Source organism: Wyeomyia smithii, chromosome 2, assembly GCF_029784165.1.
Source record: "Wyeomyia smithii strain HCP4-BCI-WySm-NY-G18 chromosome 2, ASM2978416v1, whole genome shotgun sequence".
NCBI classification, from domain to species: Eukaryota; Metazoa; Arthropoda; class Insecta; order Diptera; family Culicidae; genus Wyeomyia; species Wyeomyia smithii.
In genome coordinates, this window is record NC_073695.1 from 62,179,165 (window position 1) to 62,191,164 (window position 12,000).

General features: G+C 39.3%; 1 protein-coding gene across 4 annotated transcripts in view; it reads left to right on the forward strand.

Annotated features, from left to right (window-relative positions):
• LOC129725958 (methylcytosine dioxygenase TET) overlaps positions 1–12,000 on the forward strand; it is a 296,289-nt gene that overhangs the window by 103,570 nt on the left and 180,719 nt on the right. For 3 of the 4 annotated variants that reach the window (XM_055682423.1, XM_055682425.1, XM_055682424.1), the window contains exon 5: positions 5,359–5,430. The exons of the other annotated variant lie outside the window; for it this stretch is intronic. In XM_055682423.1, coding sequence (XP_055538398.1) covers positions 5,359–5,430 — 72 coding nt within the window. The remainder of the gene's footprint in view (positions 1–5,358; positions 5,431–12,000) is intronic. 4 annotated transcript variants of the gene reach the window in all.

Genomic DNA, 12,000 nt, shown 5'->3' on the forward strand with positions numbered 1-12,000 from the left:
ACGACGATGATTGGGTGGGGACAAAATTAAATGTAGAATCCTGACAGAACACGGGACACAGATTGAACCGGGAGGGAAAAAATGGAAGATAAATAAAATAAAAAATCAATATAAACATGAGAGTAGAACGCGAATTTATAGTCGTCCTTATTGGCCATCAAATCTAGAGGATGTTTGCAATCCACCGCACAAACAGCGTGAGCGTAAGCGACTGAAGGCTTCATGAGCTGGTTGGTGCAAATTGCTTTAAGAGGTTATATCTACCAAATTTTGTTTTTTCTTGTCATTTTTTTTTATTTGCTTAAATCATGCTAAAACTTTCCTAGAATCAAAATCTACATCGCACAAGTACTGATCTAAACTCGAAATTCGTTTAAATCAATTTTTACCGAACAAATTTCATGCTCCAAAAAAACATTTTTCGTTTATTTTGGCGGTGCTCGTTTTTGTTTTTATTTTCGAGGCTTTGTAAACTAGTAGAAGTTGCTTATGATCGATATCGTGTTTCAAATTCGTAGTATAGAGGTCGCTGCATCAAGTTTCAACCGTTACAGCGTCTCTACAGGACGTGTTTCCTCACAATTTCCATTTGTTTAGTCGATCAGCCGTTCTCATGTTTACGTTCTTTGTTTAAGTTTTTTGTTACTTTTTAATTGTGAGTTATACTCAAAAGTACTTAAATATGAGTGACAAGTTTATAAAGTTATAAACAATCAAAGTCGATTTTTTTTTTGTCGAAACAGAATTTTTTTTTCAAACCATTTTGCGAAGAAAAATTCTAAAAATATAATCATGTGTACTTCACTAGCGACACTTATGTAGATAATGAAAAAAAAAATTATTTTGGTTATCGGTGGAGTTGGGCATGACTTCTACTGCTTGCCGCGGAACAACTTTAAAAAAAAAGCGGTTCACGGCAATCGCTTCACAGCCGCAACAAAAATAGCAATAAAAATATTTTTTCTTTTCTGTCCTGTCCTGTTAAAAAATTCATGAAAAAAGTCTTGTTTTTTTGAGCATTTGGTAGATATTACCCCTTAACACCGAAGCGGCTGCCGCCGCCGCTGCAAGAGTGGGGTAATGAGAAATGCAAATTTGTGGATTTATATATTTTTTGTTGCCTTTGATAGATGGTTTATCGCCCCGTTATCAAAGACAATCAAGGATTTGTGAAATTAGTTTTATTTTTTTGCCAACGTAAATCGAGTTCATTCGAATGGAGGAAAGTCGCTCCGTGGATTGAGGTGTACCAGGATTTTTTTTCTAATTTTTTGTTAAATGTAATCTCTACATTTCGTTGCGAATGGTTACGAAAAAAAATCAAACGCCTTTAATTTTTTTTTCTGTAATTATTTGAACATCTAATGTAAGTAATTAAGAATGCTTTTTATATGAAGTTCTGAAGTAGGTACATTAAAAGGGCTCTGTTCAGTAGATGCTCTATAACTTAATCTATTCTTCTGATGCAAAATTCACGTCATAAGAATCAATGGCCTCCGTTATTTACTCTTTCTTTTTTCTATCAATTGGGTTGTTTAGCTATATCAGTTTTTTATATCATTCCAACTGGTCTCGAGGTACGGTGCTGGCCTAACAAGCCAGTCGTCGTATGTTCGAGTCCCGGCTCGGGAGAGACTGTTAGTGTCAATAGAATCGTAGCGCTAGCCCCGCAATTGCGAAGTCTGTGTATAGTAAAACAGAAGGTCGAATTCCGATACGAAATGTAACACCAAGGCTTTGCTTTATATCATCTGAAAGAGCTGTAGCAAAACGTGATTTTCAAAAAAATTTTATCGTCCTTCAATTTTTAAATCACGAATTAGAACTGCTCGAAATCTGCTAGAGATCGCTACAATGACAGTTAGCCCATTTACCAACTATCATTGCAGCGATTTGAAGCGACTTTTATTCTTCAATTAAAAATCGAAGGACAATGATAGAAATTTTTTTAAAAATCACGTTTTGCTTAGAAAATTACACTCTTTTAGCTGGTATATTAAAATCAGAAATCCGTGTATAGCTAAACAACCCAATTACTCTATCAAAAACGCCACTGAGACTTCAAATTTTCAAACCATTACAATGAAACTGAAGATTTCGCGCAGTCATTTCGATTCGAACAGTTTAATTTTCAGTTGATTCTTTTCGGCTACTGTTTCGCTGTCAAACAGATTTGATCACGGGTTTTTCCCCGTCTGGTGTTCATCCGATCATTTTAAATGAAACTGATGACTGTTTAAACTGATGGAGAGAGATTCTTTCCTTTCCTTGAGCGTGTCAATTGTAATTAGCCATCGCGTCAATTGATGATAGTTTTCTAATACGGCAAGCCCCAGTTAGAACGGCAATGGCATCCAATAAATACGTCACGTATGTTCCAATCAATCTTTCGAAAATATTTTGCTTTTGATCACGTCCTTCGTTTTATATCGTCATGATTTTGAAGTAGATTTTCGTCTGGCTTTAGCGGGGTGGCAATCCAAAAAATCGACAATGGAGTGAAACGGGAGAATGAAAGATTTCTTTTGTTGTTGTTGCTCCTTTGTTCCTTGAAGTGTACCACGAAGTGCCCACCAGAAGTATAACTCTCAGTAGTCACGTATAAAAACCAGCTTGCAGAAGTTTAGTTTTCATGGTATTACCAATCACTGCAGTAAAATGTTTACTGGAAACTGGCTACACCCGCAGCAAGCAGAGCAACGGCTGGTTTCAGCGCAGCAGGCTTAGCAAGCGACGCACAGTGCGTTGAATGTATAGTAACAAGGAACAAAAGTCAAATTGCATAATTTTGTCGATTGAACACATTGATGTAATAAAGTAAATTGTTCATTACACGCAAAAGTTGAAGTCTTGTACAATCATTGTGTCTTCCCGATTCGCACAAATGTTGCACAGAAATTGCACAATAAATGTGTGAAACGCATAACGCAACAGTTGTACTGCGAATACATTGACATAGATTGAAATCAGAATATGTATCATATACCTACACTTTATTTCTCACATCGAGTGTATTAGTGACTGCTCTTTCTCTCTTGCTCGTAGATTTTCCATGTACGTGCGACGAGACTAGATACGTCACATATAATTTGCAGGTTGCTCTTTCGCTTCTTTTTCGGTTTGGGTTGCGACGCGCAAGACGATGTCTCGTCGCTTTACGAAATGAGCGAAACACCCGTGCTGTACATACTAGATGCCAGTGTTGTTAGTCTCACTCATACTGTCGATGCGTGCTTGCTGCTACTCAGGGGAAAGCGTGTGTGCAAAAGACTTGAGAAGCGTAGCATATGTCTCGTTCTCAAGCAGAGAGGAGGAGAAAGGTTTTGCTTCTCGCTCGCTTTGCAATGCTGCTTGATACCAGCTGAAACTGTTTAGGTGTAGTTGTTTGGAGATGACAAATACATTGAAAAAACGCTAGAGCATTAATTGCGTTATGCTCAACACGCAATCATTGTACTGGTTCCAAACCACATCAACAATTGCGCTAAAAACGCACGATTTTGTACTGGTTTCGCACCATCCAGCTTTTCCGTGTACCTTTAGAGCTAATAATCGCGCAAAAGTCTTAAAAGATTTACTGAATCGCACAAGTGTCTCAACCCCCAACGTCTTGGTCCTATACCAAAAACAGTTTATTTTTTGTGGAAGTGTTCCAAAGTAATGAAAACTGCAGTTTGTAATATTACTCCCAATTATTGTTGATTGATTTTGTGGCACTACTCAAATCAGCAGTGCCACAAAATCAATCAAAAATCAATTTAGCACTTTTCCAAGGAAGAAAATTTTCCGAGAATAACACACCAGTGAAATTTTAAGAAAAGTCGATTTTATCGTTTGTAAAATATGCTATTCGGCCTCAAAAAATCGTTTTCGTAAGTTTATCATCATTTGAAATCTGTTAATATTACGTCAGAAATCGTACTCGTCATATGTAACACTTCCATTCTATTTTTCTATTTGAAACCTTCTTCAGAGGCGAAGCATGTTAAGTCAATGCCAATTAAAAGGTTTCATGAACTTTTAACTACCACAAATAAATAAATAATTAAATATAAAATTCTTGTAAAGATTTTCCCAACTTGATGAGGTTAAAACATTTATAGAACTTTTAGGAATTAAAAAAAATTAAAGTTGAATTTTATGCAAGTTGCCAAAATTATATCTAACATCCATGTCTCACAATTCAAATTCAGCAACATTTCGTAAAAAATATGTTGTTTAGTTATGTTCAACAATTGTTTTTTTAAGGTTGACAAATTATAAAAAGTTATAGCAGCAAGTCAGGATACACCTTAAACTGTTCTTATGAGATAATCTGGGAAATCGAATCGAATGGGGCTAAAGTTTATTTTTTACAATTATTCCGAAGGTGCTAATTTCCTAGGTTCCTAATTTCAGTTTATTTCTGTACCCCAACTTTTGATGAAAATTCACATAAAAGTAAATATCTCTAGATTTCTCTGGTATAAAAACAAACTTCTTACAATTAAAATTGTTTGTTCAAATATGGAAACCGATGATGCAACGTTCTTTTTTTATTTTTTCACTTTTCCACCAATTTTGATCAGAGCAAAATTGCGATTTATTCAATCATAAATGGCAAAACCTATTGAAACCACCCTGTGCTACAAAAATGAACTGTTATTTCTCAATTGGTTTGTGTGCATTTTATGACAGACTAAAATAGTTTTTCACTTGGTCTGATGCGTCATTGTACTGCTCTTGATTGATTAATTTCACCTCTCGTTAGTTGGATCTTATTCAAAAAATCAACAACTTGAGTAGAAGAGAAGAGGATTTTGTTTAAATTGTGATCGCCTTAAATTTAATAATCGTTTTGGTAAACAGGGCCAGAGGATATTTATTTTCACGTGAAACCCCATAAAAAGTCATACGACAGAAGCCAGGGCCAAACAATGTTGCACCGAGTAATCATACTTGTCTAGAAACCTTTCGAAATTGATGTTACTGACCTGTAACGAAAGTGTCTCCACGGTAATGCAATTATGAAAGTTCAATCATCCAAAAATGCCTCTGAAACTGTTTTTATGTACTTTCTTTAATGGAAAGCAGCTAAAAGGCAACACGAAGGGTATTTGAATGGATAAAACATACATTAGGACGATAAATTTGCGGAATTTGGAAATGAATTCCTACCGTTGACTTGCATTGGAAGTAGTTTTCCCGTCCAGTATCTTAGTTGTGTGTAGAAATAGTGCCATAGAAGTATCATGCTAGTGTAGTACTGTAAGTGCAAGTAGCAGTTGTTAGTTGTAAGCAAAATACACTTGAACAATATCTCTGATGTGCTGCGGTTTCGTCGACCGTTTCTTCTTCAATTGTTTTTCCCCCCTCTAGGTCGTGACGTACGACGCGAACGGACAACCTGTGCCTGGAAAACGTGGCCGCGGTAGAGCACGCGGTAGTGGGGTAAGAAGAAATTCTATTACCAATTTTTGTTTTTATAGCATTACACCAATCTCTTTAAACTCTGCCGTCGATAAGTAAGAGCAAAAGTTTTCCAATTAAGCCCAAAGTGAAGACTCGAAAACTCCGATAACACAACCGACAAAAATCGTTGGTGAAAATGGCCTTGGCACATAAAGTTCGAACACGAGTTTATTTTTTATTTATTTTTTTTGTTCGGGTCTATCGGCTTAAACGGTAACAGCCGCCGGCTTGTCTACACCAACCGGTCGTTCACCGTTTTTACACTCAGCCCAGAGCCGCTCGTTAAAGGAAACAGGCCAGGATCTGCCTCAACAAAACTTGGGGGCCCACGTCAAAACATATGATCGTAGCATAGGCAACCCATTCCGATGGCTTGCTGTATGTGTGCGGTTACAGCCACTGCCAATGTCAACCGTTAGTCGTCGTCGTCGTCGTCATCATCGTCTGAGCTTAACGTCTGGGGAACTCCACGGCTTGGGGCTTGGCGACTATCGCCAGTAGCAGTAGCTCCGCTGGATGTAGGTGGAAAAGAGAAAGTATAAAAAGTATCGGAATCAAAGTCAAACCGCAGACGACGATGCCGGCTACCGCACAGCATCTGGGGTAAAGACGGAGGGGAAGCGGTTGCTGCTTCCAGTTCCGTAGGAAAATAAAGTCCTTACAACAGACAAACAGACACAGTTTTGCAGTAGGATCGCTTTTCCTGGCTGGCTGGCTTGGTTGGTATGTCTATAAAAAAGAGCACATAAAACCGTATCCGTAAAGTACTACACTGCAAAGGCATGCTACGCCGGGTAAGAACCGTAAGGATAAGAGTCTAACGAAGGATACATCCTTCTAACGACGACAAGGACGAGAACAGCGTCCGGTTTCCCATTCCCATGCCGATTCCTTTTCTGCCTAGCTGCCATAAAGTGCCTTTCTAGCTCCACATCCAGACGCTTTTCCGAAAGGAAGGCAAATGCGATGAACGGCATGATAGTCTCGAAGATCCATCCGCTCCCGTTGCACGGATCCTACGACTTCCTATCAAAAGCTGCTCCCTTCGCGGGTTGAAGGAAGTGGGCTAGGCCGAATCAGCTTACTGTTGCTTCCCTGTCGCCTCGCATCCGCACTGCAGTAGCAGCGAGATTGGAAAGAGTTCCGTTCAATGGATTACGAGCATGGCCATGAATTTTGAATTGCCAAAGATTTGAGAGAACTTGGAAAGAACGGTGCGGAGCACTGTTAAAGAATACCGGCTACGACTAAAGTACGATAAAAAGGTTTAAACCTGATTCTGAATGAACGTCGCGTTTCTGCTCCGGTGGGGAAAACTTTAGTGACCTCCCTCTGCCCGCTCAAGCCTCCCCTGAAACCGTTCGTTTCAGGAACACAATAATGTATATATTTAGTTGTTATGATGGGAATCAGATAACGTTGAAGCGACCTGGTTGCTGGTGGCTCAGCTCCGAGACAGGAGCCCGACGACAGTTGTGAGTGTTTTATTTCTTCTTTTTTTTTGTTTGCGTACATCAACCGAGGTGCTGAATGAGGGGAGAAAAGTACTGAATGAAAGTGAAAATTAGTCGTTACGTTGGGAATTCCTGAGAAGAATGTTGTACTCAGAGATCTCCGATACAGTCATATAACTCTGGGAGGGAATCAAGAGCTACGCAACTTGTTGATTTCTTTGATTTTTTATTTTTTTTTTTGTTTTTCTGTCAGGGTTGATTCCTTGAATGAAAAGTGTATTGGAGATAAGTTACATGCTGAGATGAAGTTATAGTTTTTTTATGGACTTTCATCAATTGGCGGCGTAAATCACTGTTTTCACTCAGTTTTAATAATGTTCGGTAACTACCAAATTTCAAGACAGTACCACAAACCACAAATTAAGAGCTTTTGATTGATGTATATATCTTCGTTGTCCGATTCATTTGAAGCAAAATCATGTTTCAAGATGGCTTGACTCAGTTTTTTGAAAATTTCTTGGAAACCACTTAACCACAAATTGGATTTCGAACTCACAAATTAACCACTATATATTGATAAAAAAAAATTTAAAAAAATTATTTTGTCTAGCCATCTTGATATGTATATGCGAATATTACCACTTCCTTTCGACTGTATGTTGACTCTAGCATGATTTTGAATATATATGAATTAAATCCAAAATAATGCTACCTGAAGTTAGTGTTTTGCCGAAAACTATAGTGTAGTATGCTTCTTAGGTATGTTATTTCGATGATGCACACATTGGTGTCTAATATTTATTGAATTTATCAGATAAAATGCGTAAAATGTTCACGGGTGAGCCAAAGTACCCCCGTTAAGGGCTATTCCCACTGCTTCCGTTCCGGGACCGGGCCGTGGCTGTTCCGCGTGTCGTCTGGGCTCGTTTGAGATTGATTGCATGCGTTCTTATGAACGCATTCACACCGACGCGCCGTGCCCAGACCGGGGCAGCGCTGAGTTGCCGTCGTGCTGCCGCCGTGCGAGAGAAAAACTATCGTTGCCGACGATACTTTGTGTTGGCCGGAGAGTGCACGGAAGGCACTCGGATGGATGCGTGTATGTTGTAGTAACATATTTCGCGCGGAGTGAGCTGCGGTATGAAAAAAAGAGAAAGACGTTCTTTCACATACACACATCAACATTTCTCATCCAGAGCGCGGCGCAGGCACGGTTCGTACACGGCGCAGTGTGAATGCATTAAAGTCCCGGATGGGACAGGGACACGGCCCGGATCCGGCCCGGCCCCGGAACGGAAGCAGTGGGAATAGTCCTTTACCCTATACTAGCTTAAATAGATCATAACCCGGAGCGACCCTTTTCACTTTTTTGATAATTTCGCGAGCAAGTTCACAAGGTGTTGGATTTGAGGCACAAATTTTGGAGATTTGTTTGTTCTCACTAGGATTGCGACTTATCCTCATTATGATAGTGACCTGTTCCAAAGTAGGTACGTCTGTGCGCTGCAATCTGAAACTTTTTGTACTAGGAGGAAACTCAAATAAGGTGCACACATTGTTAGGGGCCATCCACATACCACGTGGACAGCTTTGGGGGGGGGGGGGGTTGGCTAATGTCCACGGTCCATACAATTTTTTTAGAATTTATATGGGCAGTCCACGGAGGGGGAGGGGGGGTCAAAATCGTTAAAAATCTGTCCACGTGGTATGTGGATGGCCCCTTAAACGAATCATCTTGCAACGATCTATTTACTGCTTATAATATGCTACAAAAACCATATTTTTCATATTTTCTAAAAAGTTTCCACTTATGCTTGAACTGCTGGGAACTGTACTATACACATATTGTGGCGCCAGCACTGAATTATAGTTCAAAACACGGACTTCCGACTTCCGAACTTACTTACGACTTTACAAGTCTACGGAACAACTGCGTGTTCACACAACATGAACTGCGTGAATTTTTTTTTTTTTTTTATTCTCGTTTATTTTCCGTCGGTCTAGTTCCGCCACTGTTGTGGCCAATCACCGACGCCCAGGGAGGCGACTCCACACCCAGGACCCTAACTCACGACCCGTTTATTAACGGACCGGCGCCAACGGCTTTACTTCCTCATGCGATGGAAGGCGTGATCCCAGAGATTTTTCGCCTCAGAAAATCTCCCGGTGTCGGCTAGGATTGAATCTAGACCAGTTGGGTTGGTTGTGAGTGGATCACGCCACCTCACAACCATCGACACCTATGTCGGCGGTGGGATTCGAACCCAGGCGTCGAGCGTGGTTGACGGAGACGTTACCAACCACACTAGGCCCCCGCTCGAACTGCGTGAATGATTTCAATGAATTTGTTTTTGTAAACACGACTGATGCTGTGGCTGCTGAGATGGTTGCAGTGTTGCGAGAACAACGAAAAAACACTAGAAGTTTATCAGCGACGTTATGATAATTTTAATTCAAATATACAATATAATAGGTATATAGTTTCTTAACCGAAAACATGTAAAAAACGCTTGCTAACTGTGTTGAAATTTTTAAACTCAATGTTTTCAACTACTTATTCACTTTCTCAGATTCACACCATATTATGATCAATATTTCAAGTTCATTTTTCATGTATAACCGAGAGACAAAACAGTAAGCAACTCTGAAACATCTGAATGAGCTTAAAAAAGTGGTAGTGATATTAAATAATACTATATAACTGCGAAAATGAATTCTGATTACAACTCCTTAGCCGAAATTGTTCGGGCAATAATCTATCTATATGAACATATAAAAATTAAATTCATAATGAGCACCCTAACTTGGTTGCTGATTTAAGCATGGAAAACGACAAAAAATTTAAGCTGTCTTCAGTGCAAAACTTGAATTAACTGTCTATAATTAAAGGTACACTATTCACAAATTGAAAAGTTTATCGTATAATGGTGAAAAACACAAATTAGATTCATGCATCAAAAACTAGCAATCAGTCGATGTGTTGGGCACAATGAGCACCCCACTGGGACATAATGAGCACCCACGGGGTATAATGAGCATTCTTATAGAACATATCTTAAAACTGTGTATAAGTACAACTAATGGGTCAACGTTTGTCGCGGGATGCCGTGATTCTTGGCGGCTTGTTTCGTGAATGTCCCGTCACGCGTTATGGTGGCCAATTCTGCCTGCAGTCCCTTTTTCTGACCGATTCGATCTCGAAGATTTCCTAATATATGTTCGCACCATCACTGTAAACAAACACTGACTATGGAAACAGACAAACTCACAAGTCTACTGAGATGAAGGAAGTTTATGTGACAAGGTGTGCTCATTTCACCCCACCTAAAGGTGACCATTTCGCCCCTATCGAATTAGTTACAGTTAACATGAGATTTTAATACTAATAATAGCTTGAATTCAAAACTTCAATGATGGTGAAATTTGGGGTACGACCCATATGTCATATTGATGTGTCTACATACTTGATTGAGCCATATAAATGACCGTAGAAGCTTATTTTGTAGTGCGCAAAAACAATAATTTTTCCAACTTCCGGGAACCAAGTTGGTTTTTTCAATATAAAGTAACTGTTCGCTAACTGGGTGCTGTTTAACTGGGCTGCTTTTTAACTGGGCGTTCGCTAACTGGGCTATAGCCCAGTTAAAAAGCAGATGGACGTCAAAAATCAAATGCTGTCAAAACGAGATAGGGGCATATGAATAGTGAATTGAGATTAATTTTTTCATTTCAATGGATTTTGGTTGTCATCACACATGCGATCCACTAGATGTTTATCTATTCCTTTCCAGGTCAAATAAATGTTTTATGAAAAGAATATGTTTCCAGGCACCGGTAAGTGCATATAAAGCACACGCAAGGCTAATAATTTATTTTTTCTCATTTTCTGTTCATCAGTCAGGATTCTTAGTGTATTTGTTTAAAACATTTTCAAATTTTCGCTGAGAGTTTTGCCTAGCGCCATTACATCGAAATCCCCCTCGATATTTGACGACATTTGAAATGTCAGCCCAGTTAGCGAGCGACATTCGTTAACTGGGCTAGGCCCTCAGCCCAGTTAGCGAACGAACAGTGTATTTTAATATTTTAAACAGACGACACTTTTGTTCTTCATAAAGAGATACTGTAGTAACTATGGAAGAGTTCCACATACCATGTTGTATTAAAAAATGCGAAGTTTCGCATAAAAGAGGGGTGCCCATTCCGCCCCGTGTGCTCATTATGCCCCCAACCCCCCTATATCTAACTGTCTGTCTGATCATTATAGACTTGAATATTACTGAATTGACCAGCGTGAGATGGGGTGCAGGGAAAGGTGATTATGATAGTTCGAGACCCCTCCCTCATCTGGCGGGGACGACGGCTCCTATACAAATGAAACACAAATTTCTGCATAACTCGAGAACTAATCAAGCAAATTGAATTTGGCATGTGGAGGTTTTCGGGGCAAAAAGTGTTTTTATAGTCGTTCGACACTCCTCCTCCTCTTGGGCTGAAATACAAATTATTCGCCAATTTCTGCATAACTCGAGAGTTAATCAAGTATTCAGAGCCAAATTTGACATGTGAGAGTTTTTAAATACGAGAAATGTGTCTATGATGGTTCGATTTATCTCCCTCCCCCGAAAGGGGGGGGGAGCTTCCATACAAACAAAAGCACAAATTTCTACATAACTCGAGAAATAATTGAGCAAATACAATGCTCTTATGATGGTTTTACGCCCTTCCCTACTCAGGGGCGGCAGAAACAATTATGTCGACGATTTAAATTTTATCTTTTAAAATGAAATTTTTAGAAATCAACTTATTGAATGAATAATTCAGTAGAGTAACGCTCATTTATCCTTGGGCGTTACGATTTGTTACATAGGGGAGGGGGAGGTAAGATCAGCGTTACGTAACACAAAAACTTTGGAGAGACTTTCCAAAAACGAGCATTTTTGTCAAGTAATTTTTTCTACAGCGTTACGTAATTTTTATCGGGTGTAGGTGTTGGCGTTACGTTTCGTTACACATATGGATTTATGGATGTCGCCTAAGAATAATACCGAAAGTCATAACCTTTCAATGAAGTACATCCCTTTCAGCAGAAAAG